The sequence below is a fragment of the Carassius carassius genome, chromosome 28 (assembly GCF_963082965.1).
Source record: "Carassius carassius chromosome 28, fCarCar2.1, whole genome shotgun sequence".
NCBI lineage: Eukaryota > Metazoa > Chordata > Actinopteri > Cypriniformes > Cyprinidae > Carassius > Carassius carassius.
In genome coordinates, this window is record NC_081782.1 from 31,462,660 (window position 1) to 31,487,601 (window position 24,942).

General features: G+C 37.7%; 1 protein-coding gene across 2 annotated transcripts in view; it reads left to right on the top strand.

The window, feature by feature from the left end:
• Positions 1–4,451, top strand: part of si:ch1073-83n3.2 (uncharacterized) — a 10,690-nt gene extending 6,239 nt beyond the window's left edge. For both annotated transcript variants that reach the window (XM_059515014.1, XM_059515013.1), the window contains one exon: positions 3,432–4,451. In XM_059515014.1, coding sequence (XP_059370997.1) covers positions 3,432–3,787 — 356 coding nt within the window. In that variant the 3' untranslated portion in view covers positions 3,788–4,451. The remainder of the gene's footprint in view (positions 1–3,431) is intronic.
• The last annotated feature ends 20,491 nt before the right edge of the window (positions 4,452–24,942 follow it).

Here is a 24,942-nt window from a genome sequence, read left to right on the forward strand (position 1 = left end):
TATTTTGTTTTAAAATTACAATTTTCGACCTATCAAGTTATCTACTCTATTCATTTTACTAATTTTAATAATAAAAACAACAGAGGGTGAATATCATCTAAATGTTTTTATTTTAATTTTATTTGAAGATATTTGTCAAATAATGTCTTAGACAATATGTATTTTTCCCTATACTCTCAAATGTCTCCATCTCATTGTGTCCATAAACTTGATAAAATCTTGTAAGTCCTTTGCTAGCCCAAATATTAAATACATCATGAAAAGCATTTGGTTTAAAGTCTCTTAATATTTCTCTTAAACAAACCATCTCATGATCACTAATATCCATTACTTTGCAAATTCTTCTCCAACATTTAAAAGTTTCACATATACAATAATAACTAGAATTCACCTTTTTCTCTCTTCCACAAAATATTAATGTACTAATTGCCTCAAGTGACCCAGTTTCCATACATTTCCATTTTGATATGTTATCCAATTGCATCCAACTCAAAATTGGCTTAATCTGGGCTGCGTAATAATAATGCTCAAAATTTGCCAATGACATACCCCCTGATAAAAATCTCAGGAGTATACTCATTTTAATAATATTTATTTATTCAAACAAAGACAATGATAATATCTTCCACCTTTTAAAATCATTTCTTATAGTAGTTTCTAAAGTATCATAATTACACTTATTTACATTTTCTACATTGTTTGTAATTATCACTCCTAAGTACCTTATCTCTGTTTGATTCCATTTAATATCATACTCCTTTTTAAAATCCTAATATAATTTATGCTCTATTTCCATAGCTTCTGTCTTATTAAAGTTCAATTTATATCCTGACATAATTCCGTATAACTCCATCTCTTTTATAACTGAGGGTAATGATATTTCTACATCTGTTAAAAACAGAATCACATCATCCGCATACAATGCAAGTTTATTTTCTTCACCTTTCATTTTAAGACCTTTTATTAAAGAATTCACTCTTATACTCTGCACTAAGGGCTAAACAAAAAAATGTGTTTTATGTTTGGTCACAATTGTGACCGGTGGGATATTGTGTTTTCTGAAATAACATATTTCTGCAGTCATAAAAATGGTTAGATATCTAGATAGCTATTTTAAACCGTTTGATCACATCCTAGGGTTACTATTATGCATAAAAAACTTATGCAACATTGATATTAACACTGAGATATATATATATATATATATATATATATATATATATATATATATATATATATATATATATATATATATATATATATATATATATATATATATATATATATATATATATATATATATATATATATATATATTCCACCATCACCACATTTCAGAATTGTTACTTTTTGTAAAATATAACATAACATTTTTATATTAATGATCGTTATTGTACATTTTTTGTAACATTAACATTTTTAATTTAGTGTAATATTTATTCATCGCAACAATTTATTGTCATTTTCACTAGCAACTGCAAATAGATTTATATTGTATAACTAAGTTCACTGTTATCCCACTGGTCATTCTATGACCACACTCAACAAAACATAAAAAATATGTCAATGCATATATTAATACTAGTCACCCTAAAGATAATTTGTACCAAAAATATTTTTCATGTATTTATGTTTAGCCTTTAGTTTTGGATCTTTGATGCAGCCATCATCTTCTCAAGGTGCAACAGGGAATAAGCTGCTTTGGTCATGTGACGATTTGCATTAATCATGTGAAACTGCACATATTTAATTAAGACCCTTTATTTTTTCCATATTTGCAGGAAGTACACTAACACATCAGTCAGTAAGGTTTTTAGAGTTTTATAAATGAAAACCTTTTTATGTCACTATTGTGAACGGTGGGATTAAACAGGTTAAAATCTCTTCTTCTGTTATTGGAGAGGTTAACACTTTTATTTTGTTGACGTTATCATAGGAAGATTCAAAGAATTAAAAGAATTTTTAATTTCACTTGTATTCAAACATCCAGAATCTGGTTTAAAAAAGAAATTGGTAATAATCTTTAAAACACAAAACTCTTTCTAACGTCCCATTTCTTTCAACTAATCCTTCATCCCTTATACTCATTATTGCAGTTTTTCTTTTTTTATGTAAATGCTAGCATTCTTAAAGATCTCACACTATTATAATATTTCTGTCTAGTATACAGTGAATTATTCTCAATATCTGCAATTGCTATTTTATTTAAGGACTTCTTTACCTTCTTTAACTCTTCATGAACCTCCTTATTTTTATTTTTATCGTGCCTTTCTTTTAAACTTTTAAATTTATTTTCTAAGTTTAACTTCTCTATTTGACTTTGTTTCAGTTTCCATGATGCATATGTTATTATTTCCCCTCTCAATGTGGCTTTAGCAGCCTACCACAATATAACTGGTGTCACTTATCCATTATTATTACTCTATATATAATTTCTAAAACAGTATAATGCAAACTCCTTAATCTGTGGATGAATAAAATGCCACACATCTATCAATCCCAGCTTCACATCTGCTTGATGCAAAAGTGTAGCCACTTTTACTGATTGGTGCTTTCTTATACACTGTAAAAACTCAAAATTGTACACCTTGCTAAGATTTTTGCATTCATTGACAATAAAATTGCTAGTTGGAACTTTAACTGAACTTGAATCTGTTGTAAGCCACTTGAACTCACTTTTAGACGTTTCTGAGGAAAAGTTCATCTTATTTTATAAATTGAGATTTTATTATTATTTTTTTTTTATTTTGAAGTTGTAGTTGACCGCCAGTTAGAGTCAGGTCAACTTATCTGCGCATGCTCATTTGAACTTTGTCATGGCAACCGGCTGACAGGGTTTCCAAGGATTTTCCCAGGAGCTCCCTTCAAAAGTCTGAAAGTTTGCGTCTGCCATCTTGTCACGATGCCAGCGGTAACTTTCCCTGACGTCTTTGTCGAAGAGAAACATTCCTTCTAATTCTAGTTCAGATAATTCAGAAAGTTTTGATAATTTGGCTTTTTCAGATGGGGATTTACACATTTTTGAATTAATACTTAGGCACTATACAACTGTTTATCGGTCATCTTTGGCAATATTGCATTATTTGTAAGGTCTCAACTCTTGAGTATCTCCTTATCTATTTTACTAAGTTCACTTTTAAAATTCAAATGTTTCTTAACCAATATTGCTACTCCTCTTTTTCATGATGTAACATTGTCTGAGCTTGGTCACTTTGTTTTGTTTGAAGTTGAGTAGGAGAAAGGTGGCAGCTTAACTGTGTCAGGAACAGTGTTGTCAATAACTAATAAAGTAGGCTCAAGTGCTGCCACTGCTCTCTAATCTCTGTAAACATTGACTCACCACATACTGAACTGCCTCTGTGATTGTGCCTACAAGGTCAGCATGTTTATGTTGTTCACTTATCTACATCTGTTTCTGTTGTGAACTTTAGGCAGCGTAAACCAGCGGCCTCCCCGCAGCCCCACCACGGCTGTGCCCCTTCGCTCTGCAGACTGTCTGCGGCACGGAAACAGCAGCGATGCTCGGGCCGTGAGAGCGGTCTGTCTGCTGATGGGTGGAGCAGCCGCATCCTCGGCACTGGGATACCTCAATTCCTGTCCACCTGCCTCCTCCAACATGGCCGTCCATTCTCCTGAAGTGACCCACTCCACAGGATTATCAGAAATGAGTGGAGGCAGCTCTTACCATGCCTGCAGCCAAGCCATAGAGTCACCACATTTTAACAGCTTCGACTTTGAGGGAGATTCAGATTTTGATGCTTTTGACTGTGGAGGGTTTGCTTTTTAATGGAATATGTTTACATTATTTGCAGGGTTCTCAGTCGTGGAAATGTTAGGGAATTAGAAAATGTTTATTTTAAGGACCAGAAAGGTATGGAAATTAATAAACTCTTTAAAAAGTCATGAAAATTCCTGTGGTGTATATGTCTTCAGGATTGTAGACATATGTGTGCAGACTACTATATGTTTTTTTTTTTTTTTTTTAAATAGTAGTAGTTAAAAGCAACTGGAAAAAAGTCATACACATTTATTGTCCATATGATTTTGGATGCTGCACACTGTCAGGGATTCTGCACGATCACAACCACCACCACAGTAACCAGCCCCTACACACACCAGAACCCAGTCACCTGATTATTGATCACCCACACCTGCACTCTGTAATCAAGACCTCTTCATAAACGTCCACACTCAGTCTCCCATTGTCTGCACTTCAGTTCACTTCTCTGACTCTCTCATGGTACTTACCTGTCTGTATTTATCCCCAGATGCTCCAGTGCTCTCCCGATCCTGATTTCCTTGACTCCAGCACAATTCCCGATCAACCTGCATAGGATACTACACCAATCACCTCAGAACCCAATAACTGTTAGTGTTTCTACTCCCCTCCTCACGGTTCCTGCCATTGCATTCTGAAACTCATTCAATAAACATACCTGCTATTGCACTAATCCTTTGTCTCCGGCCTGTGTTGTGAGACATACAAAGTTGTTTGTTAACCTCGTTTCAGCAAAAGACAAAAATAATTACAATTAGAATATGTGAATGAAAATGAAGCCTATTTTTAGGATCATTATGACTTTATACATTGTTATTTAATGTTCATGAGAATTTATCACATTCCCTTTATACAAAATATTATTTCTAATATTTTTCTTTTAATTTTTGCATGAAATATGACCCAGAAATCTCCTTGACAGCTTTTGTGAGAATCATCCAGCTGTGCCCCTTTTAACCTGTATGTTGTGGCTATTGTATGTTTCAAATATAATACACATTATGTTCCAATAATGTGTAGAGCTCTTAACCCTTATTATTATTATTATTATTTCTTATTTATCGAATTGAAATGAAAGGGTTAAAAAGTTGTATATGTCAGACATTTGTGGATAAAGTGATGTAGTTTGTTTTGATTGCAAAAATAGTCATTATTACTGTAGGACTTTAAAAGGATTTTATTGTGACAATATTCATTTACTTTTACAATGTTTTTAAAAACTTGTCTCATGCCCTTTTCTGTGACTTCTTCCCACTTTGCATAATTCTTGTTTGTAACAAAATAGATCTACAGAATTATTATATTCACCTTTTTCCTAATCTTTTTGCTCAGATACTTTCTCTGGGATAGTGAATTTGTATTAAACTTGTGTATAATGTCATGTCATAGTGAGTCCAAGTCAATTCATCTGTTGTTCTGCTGAGTCAGAAGGATTATGTTTACACTGCAGTACATGATTAAGCCAAAAGTTAAGCAGAGGATGATAAAGCATATGGGAACAACATTTAAAAGCATACTGGAGGACAAATGCACATATCTTTCTTTCATATAATTTCATGTCATGCAGATCTCTGTATTACATCTGTGATGATATAAAGAAAAGAAGGAAGCCATGAAACATAATGCTCCTGATCTGGTGTGTTTGAAGTTGGAAAAATGCACATCTGTTGTTTGAAGGTCCATTCACACCAAAGACATATGAACTGATTGCTCTAACTCTAAGAAAAGAGTGAAGTCCACAATATAACATTAACACAACAGAGGAACAATATAGTTGGAATAACTTTCATTGACAGCCATTCAGACTCCACCAGATATTAAAGCACTAAAGAATGTTATTGTGCTTTAGTGTGGATACTAATATTGTTATCATTTTAGTTATCTTTATAGATACCGTTCTTGGTATGAAAGCTTTTACTAACATAAATATCTTTTACGGAGCGTCTGTTTAAACTAAGTGCAAATACTTACTTTACAGACAATTTACACTAACTCCACCCACCAACATCTGGTTGGGCTAGATAACATTATTACAGATGGCAGACAACAAACAGCTCCAGTGATGTACGTGGTAAAACGCATAGTGCAGACTATTTGACGTGAACAAGTTCAAATCCGCCTTTTGCTGATCTGTTCTTGTCGCTATTCACTTCTCATATCACTTGGAAAGGCATTTATTTTCAATAAATCATAAAGGAAAATAATCAAAAAGTTGAAAATGACGTATATGGTAGGGTTAGGGTTCGGTTTAAGTAAGGCTTTATTGTCCCAATAAGTATGCAATCCATTTAATCATTTTTATAAAACTAAAAAAAAATGCTCAATACATTATCATTGCATACATTTCTCTTTCAATATTACACTCGTACTGCATCTTGCTAGACGTATATGGAAAGAAGCCTTTTTTTCTCCTGAACTGAAGCCTTTTTTATTCATGCAGTGAAACTGCATGGCCAGCGGTTCGTGCAGTATATATATATATATATATATATATATATATATAAAAAAACCTGATTCAATGCCTAGGCAGCAAAGCTTTCCCAGTGAAATGCTCTCAGACAGCAAATGCAATGAGTTTGCTTCCTTCTTTTCTGAGAAGATCATTAATATCAGGAAAGTGATTAGCACATCCTGAGGTTATGGAGAGGTCAGACAGATTCATCTGCAATATCAAAAAGATACTAAGTCTATTTGTGAAGCAACTGATAGCAAAATTTTGGAAGAAATATTTCAGCACCTAAAATCATCAACCTGCTATCTTGACACACTTCCCACATATTGTTTTCAAAAGTATGCAAAGCTGTGAACGCCTCACTTCTATCTGGAACTTTACCAGACTCCCTAAAACTGCAGTTGTTAAGCCCCTTCTGAAAAATAGCAATCTTGATAACACCATTTTAAGCAGTTATATATAGAGAGAGCCAGTGTTGGGGAAAGTTACTTTTAAAAGTAATGCCTTACAATATTGCGTTACTCCCTAAAAAAGTAACTAAATACGTTACTTAGTTACTTTTTATGGAAAGTAACGTGTTACATTACTTTTGCGTTACTTTCACGTTACCTTTTAAATATGAGCAGGGCTTGATTGTTTTTAATATAATAAGTTCTATTTATAGCAAATGTAAAAGCCCTTTCACACCAAAAAGTGTAATGAATAAACCTCAGGCTGAAGGAAAAGTAAATTCACGTCTGTACAGTAGAACACAGGAGAAGAAGGTTCAACACTCTTCAGCAATAAAAAAAAAAACAATGTTACAATTGGCACAATTGTTAGTTTATCTAAAGTCATTTTTTAATTATTAGTATGGTTGAACTGGATCATTAAAGGTCAGCAGCAAAGACACTGTTAATAAAATGGGAATAGATACATTTGTGTTATTTAATATATTTAGTTATAGCAGGTTTGCGTCATATTCTGAGTTTGCATTTCACTGTTTTGATTAATTTGATGAATACTAAATCTGTTTTGTTTTTTGTTTTTTTGTGAGTGGGATGAATTAATGCACATTCACATTTAGTCTAGAACTACAGTAACATGTTCACACAGCGCACACAACGCCTCCATACTTCCGATTTCTCCCAATATGGGAACAGGAGGCTTGTCAGTCAAAAAATGGGAATACAAAGTAACTGGCGTTACTTTTTTGAAAAAGTAACTCAGATATTTTCTTGTAAATTAAAAAGTAATGCGTTACTTTACTAGTTACTTGAAAAAAGTAATCTGATTACGTAACTCGCGTTACTTGTAATGCATTACCCCCAACACTGGAGAGAGCAATATCAAATCTTCCTTTTATAGTAAAAATTATATAAAATTTAGTTTTTAATCAGCTGAACAAATACTTAAACTCAAATGGATACCTAGACAATTTTCACTCTGGTTTTCTACAGCATCGCAGCACAGAGACAGCGCTCATTAAGATAATAAATTATATTCTGGCAAAATATTAGTGCTGGTACTACGAGATCTAAGTGCTGTGTTTGATACTGTCAATCATAATATACTTCTACAGAGACTGGAAAACTGGGTCGGGCTTTCTGGGATGGTACTCAAATAGTTCAGGTCATACTTAGAAGCAGTAACTAAATCAGCATACTATCATTTAAGAAAACATTGCAAGAATTAGATGTTTTGTTTCCAGCTAAGACTTGGAGAAACTTGTTCATGCCTTTATCACCAGCAGGGTGGACTATTGTAATGGGCTCCTCACCGGCCTTCCCAAAAAGACCATTAGACAGCTGCAGCTCATCCAGAACGCTGCTGCCAGGATTCTGACTAGAACCAGAAAATCTGAGCATATCACACCAGTCCTCAGGTCCTTACATTGGCTTCCAGTTACATTTAGGATTGATCACTATATTATGTCAGTTATTATGCCACCCGAAGTTGGAATCAGCTTCCAGAAGAGATCAGATGTGCTAAAACATTACTCTGTTTAGGTGTGCATTTATTGAATTTATTAAGCACTGTGCGATGTCTGAACTGATTTAACTGTATTTATGTATTGCACTGTATTTTATGTGATATATATATATATATATATATATATATATATATATATATATATATATATATATACAGTGTTGGGAAGGTTACTTTGGAAATGTAATAGGTTACAGATTACAAGTTACCCTGTTTAAAATGTAATAGTAGTGTAACTTTTTCCATTACTTTATTAAAGTAATGTAACTAATTACTTTTGAGTACTTTTTGATTACTTTTCTAAATTTGTGAAAATTAAAGAATAATAAATAAAAGCATATACATCAACTCAAATACAGTTATCTAATAAGCATGTGACGTATCTGTGTAATAAACTCCTGAAACATTGGTGTTTTTTTGAAACTGCTGTCTCTGTATATGATGATAGTTTTCTCAAAATAAGTAAAATGCACATGAAGTGACACAGAGCAGTTCTAGAAATTATGTTTATGTGCTCGTGTACTCCTATATTGAGACAGCAGAGGTTGAAAACACTGCGAGCTTCAGTAGGCCTATGTGTAGTAAATGAAACCATGTCTTTGCCATTAATTTACAGGAGGGGCGGACTGGGAAAAAAATTCAGACTGGAAAATTCAAACTCAAATTCATGGACAAAACTATTTTTTGTATGGACCTGACATAAATTTTTTTTTAAATCTTTAATTTGGGGACATGCAAAATAATTAAAAGTTCTCTCCTGAACTGCACCTTCACTTCCATTTTTCTCTTCAGTCTCTTTATTTTGCCCTGTTATCCATCTCTCTCATGACTTTAATACTCAAGATTGAACAAAACTATACTTTACAATACAATACTCTACAATACTACAATATCTTTATAGAAAAATCCTAATACTGTACACGAGTCATGTTTTCCTTACAAAAATTGGCCATGCTTTTTTTAGCCTATATACAATAACCTTGTTTTGTTTTGTTTTTTTGCAAATGGATTTGTATTTATTTTTAAATAACTCAATTTGTAAAATCATTTTAAATTTTTGGTTACCACAGTTAAACAATAGTAACTATTTTCTATGGATTTATAAAAATATATTAAAACGTTAATTTTCGTAAGGGTTGTGTTGTTGTCTGTCCGTAACTCCCCCTAAACCTATTAAAAAATCTGAATTTTTTTCAGCTAAATTACTACTGTAACATTACAACTGATAATAATGATGTCCTTTATATAGTATTTTGAGTGATGACTGATGAGCAACGTGCTGCTGCTTGATTAAATAAAAAAAAAACAAAGACATAAAAGTATCTTTACAGATGAAACTGACCTGAAACCCTGAACAGTATAGTTCTGCTTCTCTGCTCCAGCTGTGCGCTTCCACAGTCCACTCTCTCTCTCTCGCATTGATTACTCTGAGTCTGATCCAAACCGTTTGGCGGAGGCGCGGAGAGCGCGCGAGTCATGACTAACACTTCCTGATTTATTAGAGATTTAATTATCAAATGGCGGATTCGCAAATGATCGCTTTAGTACATTCGGCAGGCAATTATACAATAATGATATTAAATAGTGGGGCAAAATCGGCTGCCAGGCCACCGGGAAGTGTCCCGGTTCTCCCGGTGTCCAGTCCGCGCCTGATTTCCACAGACACGCAGAATGTGCAAGTCATATATTGCATTTTTGGGGCTTAATATTCACAGACACTAGTCGATGTCATGTTTTGATTCAAGTGAACTGACCTACTTTTGATTTAATCATCCAAAATGTGGCATATTCCGTCCGCTTTAGGCATTTCGTTTTTATGACTGGATTCTACGAACCAGACTGTATTTCCGCATCCCGGAAATTATTAAGGCGGTATGTCTCAGAATAGTCAGTGCAATTTGGGAAAGAAATCAGTTAAATCTGTATGTGGATGTGTGTAAATATTCAAATGTAATCCCCTTTGTAATCGTTAAAAATTTCATAAGTAACTGTAATTTAATTACTCATTTTTTCTTAGTAACTGTAACTAATTACAGTTACATTAATTTTGTAATTAAATTAAATTAAACTAGTTACTCCCCAACACTGTATATATATATATAAACTGTCTTAAATTCTTTTTTTTCAAAAATCATTTTCAAAAAATTAATTTTGTTTTAAATTTGTGATTTTTTTTTCATTATTATTTTACTTTATTTTATGTAAAGCACTTTGCATTACTTTGAATTATCGTACTGTGTACGAATGTGCTATATAAATAAACTTGTCTTGCCTATGGCTACAAAGCTTGCCAAGCCTGCCAAAGCCCACCAGAATGGGCGGGGTGTTCTGGCTATATAAGCGGGCATTCGCCACAGGTTTCTCAGATTTCTTCTCCTTCAGTGACAACTTTCTCTGCGCTGATCCAAAGCTGCTCACCAATCCTCAGCCACTTGGAGTGCCTGGGACTCAGGATCAACTTTGCCAATTGCCTCGTTGTTCTCCAGCCAACGAATAGTATTCCTAGGAACAATTTTTGAGCTCAAAGGAGAGATGTAGTCACGCTGGATTGGGCTCTGGCTATACGGAGACTGGCAGCCTCCTTCAAGATCAGTTCGGCTTGCCCTCTCTAGCTTTTCAGAGGATGCTGGCCCTCATGGCAACAGCATCACCAGTGCTACAGTTGGGTCTGCTTTGTATGCACCCCCTTCAGTGCTGTTTGAAACCACGAGTTCCATCCCATGTGTGGTGTCAAGGACCCCTGCACATGAGGGTGAGTCAGGCCTGTGTAACAGCCCTGGCCCCCTGGATAATCTTCCTTTGGATGGAACAGGGTGTGGCCATGGGGATGGCTTGGAGAAGGGAAGGGTGCTATGACTTTCGGCCACTGGTCGAGGGCGGAAAGAGGCTTCCACATCAACTGCCTGGAGATGCTAGCAGTATGTTAAGCCTGTCAGTTCTTCCTACCAGTCCTAAAAGGATGCCATGTGCTAATCTGATTGGACAACATGTCTGTGGTGTCCTACATAAATTGTCAGGGAGGCCTCTCCTTTTCGTAGCTTCTCTGCACTCTTGTAGAGCGCCTCCTGGAATGAGCTCAGCTCAACCTGCGCTTGCTGAGAGCAGCACGTATACCGGGCAAATTGAACCAAGAAGCAGACATGTTATCAAGGAGCAATGTCCCCTCAGGGGAGTGGACAATCCAGCTGCAGTTGGTTCAGAGAATCTGGGAGATCTTCGGCAAGAGTGAGGTGGACCTCTTCGCCTCAGAAGACAACTCTCACTACCCAATTTATTTCTCAAAAACCAAGGATGCGTTAGCCCATGATTGGCCCAACCTACTTCTTTATGCTTTTCCCCCAATCTCTCTGATCCCACAGTTAATCAGGCAAGTAAGGTAACAGAAACACAAGGCTCTCCTGGTGGCCCCCCTCTGGAAGAACCAGCCATGGCTATCAGAGCTAACTCAGCTGTTGATAGCAGCCCCTTGGCCCGTTCCACTGAGACAGAATCTCCTCTCTCAGGCAGCGGGACAATATGGCACCCTCAGCCCGGCCTATGGGCCCTACATATCTGACCGCTCAACCGTAGCCTTCCAGCCTCCCATTGTGAGTTCTAAACACAATTTTGGAGGCTAGAGCACCATCTATGAGATGCCTCTACACCTTAACCCTCTGGGGTTGACAAACGCGGATACACATTTTGTGGCAGCTTCTCCTGAAAACCTTGAAAATAACTTAAATTACACTTTCAGTTTTGATCGTATATATACAAGAGAAATACATCAATCAAATTTGTAAAATCTCTCTCTCTCTCTCTCTCTCTCTCTCTCTCTCTCCATATATATATATATAGAAAAGAAATATTCTGTGATAAAGTAATCCATATGAAAACAATGCGATGTCCAGTCTTTCACATCTCCATTCATAAAGACAAGTTCATCAAACAACCGCAGTAAGAATTTTCATCAAGCACGGTGAGTAATGGCTTCTCCTATCATTGTTTCTTGCACCTCTTGCCACATGTACAGTTTATCTATCTCTGTCGCTGATGAGGGATTCACATGTGATAAATGCAGGGAAATAGTTAGGCTGACAGAGAAGATTTCAGAATTAGAGACACGCATCCAAACTTTAATTGAGGATAGTAAAAATGTTAGGGCTCTAGATACGGCTTTGGATGCGTCTAGCTCAGGGATTCCTGTACATTGTTCGGTTCCGGAAACAGAGCCCCAACAGCAGGGCAACTGGGTGACGGTGAGGCAGCGTAGTCGTGGGTCAAAACACCGCTCTTCTGTTCCGATCAAAACATTAAACAGGTTCTCCCCACTCAGTGATGCACCCACTGAGAAACCTGATGAAAGTGCTCTAGTTATTGGTGATTCTATTGTACGGAACGTGAATATAGAGACACCAGCCACCATAGTCAAATGTTTACCGGGAGCCAGAGCGCCTGACATCTTGGCAAATTTAAAAGTGCTGGCTAATGCTAAACGTAAATACAGTAAGATTGTTATTCATGCCGGCGCTAATGATGTTCGACTTCGCCAGTCGGAGATCACTAAAAATAACATTAAAGAGGTGTGTGAACTTGCAAGCACGATGTCAGACACTGTAATATGCTCTGGTCCCCTCCCTGCTTACCGTGGTGATGAGATGCATAGCAGATTGTCATCACTCAATGGCTGGATGTCTAAGTGGTGCCCACAGAATAACATAGGTTTCATAGACAATTGGACGAGCTTTTGGGGCAGACCTGACCTGTTTAAAAGAGATGGTCTTCATCCCTCCTGGGGTGGCGCCACTCTTCTCTCTAGAAATATGGCAAATAGTCTTAGTGTTTATACTTGACTAACTGGGGCCCAGGTCAGGAAGCAGACAGACTGGCTAAACCGACCGTCTGCTAGCCGCCTCCCGTCACAGAGGTCAGTTAATTCTCAGCACATAGAGACTTTTTCACCTAGATATCACACTATAGAGACTGTGTCTGTTCCCCGAACTAGAAAAAACAAAAAACGTCCAAACCAGGTTAAGATTAACAATTTAATTGAGGTTCAACAAATAAAAAACAGAAGCAATATGGATAAACAAATGATAAAGCTTGGCTTATTGAATATCAGATCCCTTTCTACGAAAACACTCTTTGTAAATAATATGATCACTGATCATAATATAGATGTGCTCTGTTTGACAGAAACCTGGCTAAAACCTGATGATTACATTATTTTAAATGAGTCCACCCCCCAAGATTACTGTTATAAACATGAGCCGCGTCTAAAAGGCAAAGGTGGAGGTGTTGCTTCAATTTATAACAACGTTTTCAGGATTTCTCAGAGGGCAGGCTACAAGTATAACTCGTTTGAAGTAATGGTACTTCATATAACATTATCCAAAGAAACAAATGTTAATGATAAATCCCCTGTTATGTTTGTACTGGCTACTGTATACAGGCCACCAGGGCACCATACAGACTTTATTAAAGAGTTTGGTGATTTTACATCTGAGTTAGTTCTGGCTGCAGATAAAGTTTTAATAGTTGGTGATTTTAATATCCATGTTGATAATGAAAACGATGCATTGGGATCAGCATTTATAGACATTCTGAACTCTATTGGTGTTAGACAACACGTTTCAGGACCTACTCATTGTCGAAATCATACTCTAGATTTAATACTGTCACATGGAATTGATGTTGATGGTGTTGAAATTATTCAGCCAAGTGATGATATCTCAGATCATTATTTAGTTCTTTGCAAAATTCATATAGCCAAAATTGTAAATTCTACTTCTTGTTACAAGTATGGAAGAACCATCACTTCTAACACAAAAGACTGCTTTTTAAGTTATCTTCCTGATGTATCCAAATTCCTTAGCATATCCAAAACCTCAGAACAACTTGATGATGTAACAGAAACTATGGACTCTCTCTTTTCTAGCACTTTAAATAAAGTTGCTCCTTTACGCTTAAGGAAGGTTAAGGAAAACAGTTTGACACCATGGTATAATGAGCATACTCGCACCCTAAAGAGAGCAGCCCGAAAAATGGAGCGCAGCTGGAGGAAAACAAAACTAGAGGTATTTCGTATTGCTTGGCGGGAAAGTAACATATCCTACAGAAAAGCATTAAAAACTGCTAGATCCGATTACTTTTCTTCTCTTTTAGAAGAAAACAAACATAACCCCAGGTATTTATTCAATACAGTGGCTAAATTAACGAAAAATAAAGCCTCAACAAGTGTTGACATTTCCCAACACCACAGCAGTAATGAGTTTATGAACTACTTTACTTCTAAAATCGATACTATTAGAGATAAAATTGCAACCATTCAGCCGTCAGCTACAGTATCACATCAGACAGTGCACTATAGACCCCCTGAGGAACAGTTCCACTCATTCTCTACCATAGGAGAGGAAGAATTGTATAAACTTGTTAAATCATCTAAACCAACAACATGTATGTTAGACCCTATACCATCTAAGCTCCTGAAAGAGGTGCTTCCAGAAGTCATAGATCCTCTTCTGACTATTATTAATTCCTCATTGTCATTAGGACATGTCCCCAAAACCTTCAAACTGGCTGTTATTAAGCCCCTCATCAAAAAACCACAACTTGACCCCAAAGAACTAGTTAATTATAGACCAATCTCGAATCTCCCTTTTCTGTCCAAGATACTAGAAAAGATGGTATCCTCACAATTATATTCCTTCTTAGAGAAAAATGGTATATGTGAGGATTTCCAGTCAGGATTTAGACCGTATCATAGTACTGAGACTGCTCTTCTTAGAGTTACAAATGATCTGCTCTTATCATCTGATCGTGGGTGTATCTCTCTATTAGTTTTATTGGATCTTAGTGCTGCGTTTGACACAATTGACCACAACATTCTTTTGCATAGACTTGAATACTTTGTTGGCATCAGTGGAAGTGCATTAGCATGGTTTAAATCGTACTTATATGACCGCCATCAGTTCGTAGCAGTGAATGAAGATGTATCCTATCGATCACAAGTGCAGTATGGAGTACCTCAAGGCTCAGTACTAGGGCCGCTACTCTTCACGCTTTATATGTTACCCTTGGGAGATATCATCAGGAAACATGGTGTTAGCTTTCACTGTTATGCTGATGATACTCAGCTCTATATTTCTTCGCAGCCCAGTGAAACACACCAATTTGAAAAACTAATGGATTGCATAGTCGATATAAAAAACTGGATGACGAGTAATTTCTTACTGCTAAATTCTGAAAAAACAGAGGTGTTAATTATAGGACCTAAAAACTCTGCTTGTAATAACCTAGAACACTGTCTAAGACTTGATGGTTGCTCTGTCAATTCTTCGTCATCAGTTAGGAACCTAGGTGTGCTACTTGATCGCAATCTTTCCTTAGAAAGCCACGTTTCTAGCATTTGTAAAACTGCATTTTTCCATCTCAAAAATATATCTAAATTACGGCCTATGCTCTCAATGTCAAATGCAGAAATGTTAATCCATGCATTTATGACCTCAAGGTTAGATTATTGTAATGCTTTATTGGGTGGTTGTTCTGCACGCTTAGTAAACAAACTACAGCTAGTCCAAAATGCAGCAGCAAGAGTTCTTACTAGAACCAGGAAGTATGACCATATGAGCCCGGTCCTGTCAACACTGCACTGGCTCCCTATCAAGCATCGCATAGATTTTAAAATATTGCTTATTACATATAAAGCCCTGAATGGTTTAGCACCTCAGTATTTGAATGAGCTCCTTTTACATTATAATCCTCTACGTCCGCTACGTTCTCAAAACTCAGGCAATTTGATAATACCTAGAATATCAAAATCAACTGCAGGCGGCAGATCCTTTTCCTATTTGGCGCCCAAACTCTGGAATAACCTACCTAACATTGTTCGGGAGGCAGACACACTCTTGCAGTTTAAATCTAGATTAAAGACCCATCTCTTTAACCTGGCATACACATAACATACTAATATGCTTTTATTATCCAAATCCGTTAAAGGATTTTTAGGCTGCATTAATTAGGTAAACCGGAACCGGAAACACTTCCCATAACAATCTATGTACTTGCTACATCATTAGAAGAATGGCATCTACGCTAATATTTGTCTGTTTCTCTCTCGTTCCGAGGTCACCGTGGCCACCAGATCCAGTCTGTGTCCAGATCAGTGGGTCACTGCAGTCACCCGGATCCAGTACGTATCCAGACCAGATGCTGGATCAGCACCTAGAAAGGACCTCTACATCCCTGAAAGACAGCGGAGACCAGGACAACTAGAGCCCCAGATACAGATCCCCTGTAAAGACCTTGTCTCAGAGGAGCACCAGGACAATACCACAGGAAACAGATGATTCTTCTGCACAATCTGACTTTGCTGCAGCCTGGAATTAAACTACTGGTTTCGTCTGGTCAGAGGAGAACTGGCCCCCCAACTGAGCCTGGTTTCTCCCAAGGTTTTTTTCGCCATTCTGTCACCGATGGAGTTTCGGTTCCTTGCCGCTGTCGCCTCTGGCTTGCTTAGTTGGGGACACTTCATCTACAGCGATATTGTTGACTTGATTGCAAATAAATGCACAGACACTATTTAACTGAACAGAGATGACATAACTGAATCCAATGATGAACTGCCTTTAACTATCATTTTTGCATTATTGACACTGTTTTCCTAATGAATGTTGTTCAGTTGCTTTGACGCAATGTATTTTGTTTAAAGCGCTATATAAATAAAGGTGACATTGACATTGACATAATATCTAATGCGCCCATGAGCTGAGCGTGCTATAGATATTATAATGGTCCACGTGAAGGTTGTGGTGTGTAAATGCCCACACAGCAAATAAATCAGCGAGACTGCACCTCAAGTTTTTTTAAATTGTCTTTTTTCTCCGCTTGGTGTCTAAACCACGGCAAAAACCCTCAGACTCCAGATTTGACTGGTGTTGTAATTTTTGCAAGAGCTGCTGGATAAGAGATGCTCCCCATCCACGCTCAGAGTCTGGTGGCCATAGCAGCTTCTCATGCCCCTATTGAGGGCTAATCGGTGGGCAGACACTGGGTCATCCGGTTTCTAAGGGCTGCACGGAGGCTGAATTTGCCACGTCCCTCTACTGTCCCTTGTCCATGGTGCTGAGGGCCCTGAAGGGCCCCGCCCTCAAGACTCTACAGTCTGCCAGCATATCACTGAAGACTGTCCTGCTTCTAGCATTAGCATGAGTAAAGCGAATAGGGGACCTGCAGGTGCTCTCTTTTAGCCCTGCCTGCCTGGAATTTGGGCCTACCGACACTAAGTCTTCCTGAAACCAAGGCTTGGTTACGTACCTAAGGTGCCCTCCACTCTTTTCAAAGCACAGGTCATTATGCTCTCCGAGCTTCCTCCCTCTGAAGAGGACAATGAGCTATCTCTGCTCTGCCCAGTCAGAGCTCTGAGAATCTATATTGAGTGTTCCATCCCCTATAGATAGTCAGAACAACTCTTTGTCTGCATCAGTAACTGCACCAAAGGGCTCCTGGTCACAAAGCAAAGACTCTTTAGATGGATAGTAGATGCCATCTCACTAGCATACTCTTCTTTGGCCTTCAATGCCCCATTGGAATACAGGCCCACTCAACTAGGGGCATTGCCTCATCTTGGGTATGGTCCAGTGGGGTGTCCATTGTGCAGTGGCGGTTTCTTCATTAGGGCGATTGGGCGACGCAACACCAAAAGAAGGGATTTTTTTTCCCTTTTACATTCAACCACAGTGTTACACTAGCTTTCACTATTCTAGACTGTTTGTGCTGCCTCTAAATAGTCCAAAACCCTCTAAATAGTCTTAGCCTTTTATTGTTGTTAACTTCTCTATGGCAATGGATTGCTCATGGAAATTTGATATATTAATTGATCCACTATATTAGCACGGCATGATTGTACTGTTCCCATATGCATCTAGCAAGACGCTTTGTGAGTGTAGTATCGAAAGGGAATGTACTCGGTTACTTAATATAACCTTGGTTCCCTGAGATAAGGGAACAAGTACTGCGATGTAGCTGCACGACTCAGTCATTGCTTCAGTCAAAGTAACCTGAGAATCCTGTGGTGAAAGCCCACTTATATAACCTGAACACTCTTTGTGTTACCAAATGTGCCATGATCAAACTTTCACTGAGTTTCAATAATGGATCTATTGTGTTTGAGGAAGAAATTAGCTTATCCTACCCGTGATAATACAATGTGGAAAAATGTACATAAATTGGAATCGTTGGAATTTATATTAAAAGTTTCTAAAGTTATTACCAGTTTTCGTGTTGAAAATGGCATGGCAATGTTAGTTTTCAGTGGGTATTAACGATCTTTGAGCAAATTTACCGTGCGATCTGAGTGGCTTTTTCCCATTTGCGAACAAATTGTCACTTAGAAAATGTAATGTGAATACAGATGACAAAACATTAACCAAAACCATGAGTTTTGTATGATCATAGCTGGTTAAATAAAGTCAGTGTATAGTCAGTGGAGGTTGGTTAAAGAACACATGAAATGTTATTGCATTTCCCTGCTGGAAAAAAAACAAATAAAAAAATAACTAAAACAAGTCTAAGCTGGTTGACTGATTTTAGTTGGTCACCCAGCCCGGTCTTTGCTGGTCAAAGCTGGTCAGAGAAATGTTTTAGAGGGGTTTTGACCACTTCCTTAGCTGGTCAGGCTGGTAGAGCAGCTGGAACAACCAGCTAAAAACAGCTTGACCAAGCTGGGAGACCAGCTAGGTTTAGGCTGTTTTTTTTTCAGCAGGATAGAATAATCATTATTAATAATCATGATTATAATTTTAATAAAAATAATTGTGATTATCAGTTTAACCATTATAGTACAGCCCTACCATGCAGTTTCACTGCGTGAATGAAAAAGTCTTCAGGAGAAAAAAAGGCTTTTTCCCATATGCGTCTAGCAAGACACAGTACTCATTCCCGTATCTCAGGGAACCAAGGTTACATTAAGTAATGGAGTTACAGAGTTCTCGGCATAAAGACCCATGGCTGGCAGACCAACATGCTACTTCTCTTCTCTCCGATGCAGTAGGAAGTAGGATGTTAACTGTGACAACATGATTGACAGGCCAGTTTACAGTGACAGAGAGCATGTAGCTATGCAAGAGAGCGGTTCGTTAAAGACGTAGTTGAAAGATATGATAGTATATCCCACAGTTTGCCTACTTTTCTACTACACTCTCAAAAGTGTGCACTTTTTCTTCACCAAAAGAGAACATACTTTAAGGGTCTAGTATAAGTAGGCACATTTGTGACACAGCATCCCTGCTAAAAAAAAAAAAAAACAATAATAACATTTTTTTTGTAGAAACCATCACAAAATGTGTAATGGGTTTACTGGTTATAATGGGACTTGTACTGGTTTTACTGGCAGCTGTAATGGAGCCTATTGGTCTCTACTGTCAATTGGTTGCCTTCTATTGGTGGCTTGTTAAAACCACTAAATCCTAATGGAACATGTCCCAAAACACATTACAGGAAACAATCTTTAATGGTTTTAATGGTTAAAAAGTGATGGTTTTTAATGTTTGTAATTGTATTTGTAGTGGAAACCATTAGAATATTTTAAGGTCTGTTTTGAGTTTTGTTTCTTGTTCATTGTTTTCATGTCTTTTATTTTGTAGTTTGTTTCATGCTGTAAGTGTCATGCTTCCCTTGCCCTCTTTTCTTCATGTTGTTGGTTCCTCTTGGTTATTGTGTCATGTTCTGATTCTGGTTGTCAAGTCAAATCCCGTTTATTTATATAGCGTTTTAAACAAAATACATTGCATTAAAAAAAACTGAACAACATCAATTAGGAAAACAGTGTGTCAATAATGGAGTTAATCATTGAATTCAGTGATGTCATCTCAGTTCAGTTTAAATAGTGAATTCAGAAGAATCATCTGTTTCCTGTGGTCTTGTCCCGGTGGTCGTTTGAGACAAGGTCTTTACAGGGGATCTGTGTCTGGGGCTCTAGTTTATCCTGGTCTCTGCTGTCTTTCAGGGCTGTAGGGTCCTTTCTGGGTTCTGATCCACCATCTGGTCTGGACACATACTGGATCCGGGTTACTGCAGTGACCCTCTGATCTGAATACAGACTGGATCTGGTGGCTACGGTAACCTCGGAATAGGAGAGAAACTAATATTAGCGTAGATGCCATTCTTCTAATGATGTAGCAAATACATTGGGTCTTATGGGAAGTGTTCCCGGTTCCGGTTTACCTAATTAATGCAGCCTAAACATCCTTTAACGGATTTGGATATTAAAAGCACATGAGTGTGTCATGTGTAAGTCAGGTTAAAGAGATGGGTCTTTAAGATTTAGATTTTTTACATTTAAAATGCAAGAGTGTGTCTGCCTCCCGAACAATGTTAGGTAGGTTATTCCAGAGTTTAGGCGCCAAATAGGAAAAGGATCTGCCGCCCCCACAGTTGATTTTGATATTCTAGGTTTTGAGAAAGTAGCGGACGTGGAGGATTATAATGTAACAACAGCTCATTCAAATACATTCAAATATTTTTCATTAATTTAGACACTGTGTTGAATAAATACCTGGGGTTATGTTTGTTTTCTTCTAAAAGAGAAGAAAAGTAATCGGATCTAGCAGTTTTTAATGCTTTTCTGTAGGATAGCTTACTTTCCCGCCAAGCGATATGAAATATGGGCTGCTCTCTTTAGGGTGATTATGCTCATTGGGAGTATGCTCATTATACCATGGTGTCAGACTGTTTTCCTTAACCTTCCTTAAGCGTAAAGGAGCAACTGTATTTAAAATGCTAGAAAAGAGAGAGTCCATGGGATGAAGACTATCTCTTTTCAACAGGTCAGGCCTGCCCCAAAAGCTCGTCCAATTGTCTATGAAACCTATGTTATTCTATGGGCACCACATAGACATCCAGCCATTGAGTGATGACAATCTGCTATGCATCTCATTACCACGGTAAGTAGGGAGGGGACCAGAGCATATTACAGTGTCTTACATTGTGCTTGCAAGTTCACACACCTCTTTAATGTTATTTTTAGTTATCTCCGACTGGCGAAGTTGAACATCATTAGCACTGGCATGAATAACAATCTTACTGTATTTACATTTAGCATTAGCCAGCACTTTTGCCAAGATGTCAGGCGCTCTGGCTCCCGGTAAACATTTGACTATGGTGGCTGGTGTCTCTATATTCACATTCCGTACAATAGAATTACCAATAACTAGAGCACTTTCATCAGGTTTCTCAGTGGGTGCATCACTGAGTGGGGTGAACCTGTTTAATGTTTTGATCGTAATAGAAGAGTGTCGTTTTGACCCGCTACTATGCCGCCTCACTGTCACCCAGTTGCCCTGCTGCGGGAGCTCTGTTGTCGGAACCAAACAATGTACAAGACTCCCTGAGCTAGACGCATCCAAAGCCGTATCTAAAGCCCTCACATTCTTACTGTCCTCAATTAAAGTTTGGATGCGTGTCTCTAATTCTGAAATCTTCTCTGTCAGCCTAACTATTTCCCTGCATTTATCACATGTGAATCCCTCATCACCGACAGAGATAGATAAACTGTACACGTGGCAAGCAGTGCAAATAACAATAGCAGGAAAAGCCATTACTCACAGTGCTTGATGAAATATTCTTACCACAGTTGTTTGATGAACTTGTGAAAAACTGGAGAGGGAGAGAGTAGCGAGAGAGAGCAGAGGAGAAAAGAAAACAGTGATAGGTACGAATGGAAAAGCTAATGACAAGCTAACGAGTGCTAACGCGATGCAGGTGCACTGCACTCACGGATTTAGAATAAAAGTGAATGATCAAAATTAATCTAATAAGATTGATCGATAATTTTAGAAATATGGTGGGAGTTAAGTTATATTTTATCATTTTAAACAACAGAGAGTGATAGTAAGATAAAGATTCTAGAAAAATAAAAAGTTGTCTTAGTCATGTGTCTTGTTTCCCATTGGTTTGTTCTTGTCATGTGACCTGTATTGTTTGTTATGAGTAGTCATGTTTTTGCCATTTTGCTTTGTCATGTATTAACATATGTACCTGCTGTTGGTGAGTCAAGTCTGTTTATTTATGTCTGTTCAAGTCAAGTCTATTCATACCACGTCAAGTCAAGTCTTTGTTTATTGTTTGGACTTTGGATTGCACCTTATAAATAAACTGCACTTGGGTTCATTTACGCTCGCCTCAGTGGACTACTCATTAAAAATATCTGTGATGGTATCTACCGTTTTATTATTTATATATAAAAAATAAAAAATAAACATTTCCAGCAGGGATGTCACTACATCTGAAATCGCATTCTGTAGTATATACTACTGAGCAGATGCTACTAAGATCATAAACTAAACAAAGGTATGTTAAATTTACATGACTTACGCAAGAACTTCAGTTCAACATCAATCAAGTAAAACAAACATAATTTGTTCATGTAAAAATGCAGTTATTTGTAATTTTTATATTGTTCCCTGACAAGAATTCATAAAATTGTGTGTGTGTATGTGTGTGTGAGTGTGTGTATATATAGTGTGTATATATAAGTGTGTTTGCTGTTCCCATTGTTCCCAGTGTTTTCATCATGTATTTAGCTCCTGTTTGTCTTTAGGTGCATTCCATTCAACCAAAAGTGGACTGATAAGTAGACTTCACAGGGTTTTCCGCCATCTTAAATGAGATTCCAATCCAGAACATCAGTACATCACTTCACAGGAAGTGGAGAGGGACAATTACCCATGTCACTGTGCAACGCAAAGTAGAGCCATTGAAACAGTTTTTTTTAAGGCTATGCAACTTAAGGGTTCTCACGTGCATTTGAGTATTCATAAATGTTGTCATAATTATATAAACTAGAGTATTTCTGAATGGTTATGGTGATGAATGTTTTATTTATTTATGATTTAACACCATGTCAGCAGCAATGGCAATATTCATGGCAAGAGGAAAAATTTCTATTTCTTGAATGTTACATTACCAACATTTTCATATTGTATTTTATAGGTGAATAGGTGAAACTATCTTAAAGGAGTCATACCCTCGTATTACCTTGGATACCTACTGCTGTATTATAGTCTTTCAGGCCCTTCTAAAAAAGAAAAGTGGAAAAAAAATAAACACAGAGCTCCTCAGACCCTTATTTCTGTAGGCATTATTGTCTCGCGAGATCTGATGCGATATTTTGGCTGTCGTGGACGGTCATTATAATAATGCAAATGAGGGGCGCGTTTATTGGTTGCAGGAAGGGGGGGGGGGTTGACAACGCAGGTAACGCTTTAGCATATCATTACAAACTGACATCATGGCGCAAGTTGTGAATGAACGCGACCGGCTTCCCGGCCAGTGTATAAGTATGAGGCGCCGTTTAGGGCTTAAATCAAACTTCATTCACGCACACATATGAAACACGCTTGCATATATACTAAGTGGTCACACATACATGTATATGAACTCACGCACATAACGTTACTCATATGAGACACGAGCACAGCACACACACACACAAAATATAAGATGAGCACAGCACACACATACACAAACTAGACGGCGCCTCATATATAAGCGTTAGGCAACAAATAAACAATAACCGAATTCATGATGATCTCAGTCATTTGTTTGTTGCAAAGTACGTTAGCAGCCATTCCCCATACCTCGAAGCTAATACTCCTGCCAGTGTTGTGCCTGAACGCGTTCATTGAACGATAGTTCATGAACTCGTTCATATTTTGGGCGAACATGAACTGAACGTACCGCATTACTGCCTGATGAACGTTACTGTGAAGTCGTTCATTCTGGTGTCTGTGAACGCCACCCTCTCTCTCAGTTTAACTTCGTTCAGTAGGATGCCAGATTTCTATAAAGCCTTCTAGGCGAAAACACACCTAAAACACACCGTAAACCGGCCTTAATATGTAGCGGAAAAAACACCCAATCTGGCAACGCCAGACTCTCTTGTTCAAGCTCGTTCATCAAAATGAACAAATCTTTTTCCGAATCATTTCGTTCACTTAAGGGGCTTTAAATGTTACTATTAACTGGCAAATTCCCCGAACACATCAACCTACGCAATCTTGATCATATTCTGAATTAAGAAATCATTATAATGCAGTCAAAAGTCCGTTTTTGCAGTCAGTTTACAGGGAACATAAATAATTACTTCACGAGTCTTTCATTTATTTGTCTAGTGACAGACGCAATAGCATACAATAGCCACATTAGCAGTTAGATGCTGTTTGTTACACACAGTAGAGCAATAAAAAACACTTACCGTTTCAATTGCATGCAATTTTGTTGGAATGGCGCTTCTCCCGAGCTTCGATGCCAACTGATATAGCCCCAAATTTGTAAAGGATTTCAGCGTACAATGTGTTTAGCACAAACACGTAACGATAAGCCAGTGGGAAGGGTTGAAGGAACCGCTTCATTAAAAATGAATTTAATCCACTGGTCTCTGATAGGTAGGTCCGTTCTTGGTAGAGAAAACACATTTACATGTTGATTCTGGCAGTCAACCACAGAGCAACTCACGTGTGCACTAGTTCCAGCGTCTTTCTCGACTGAATATGAGGGGGAGAGGGGAAGGGCGAGCTTCCTGCTGCGGTGTCCATATATGGTATATCCTGCCCCGTCTTGACGTCAAGACGGGGAAGAAATCAAAATCTCGTATTTGAGTGCGCGTGCACGTGGGCTATTTTACAAACCCTGAGGTAAACAAACGCTTCACTTTTAAATATCGGCTTCCCGGCCAGTGTATAATCGTTAGGCAATCATAACATACATT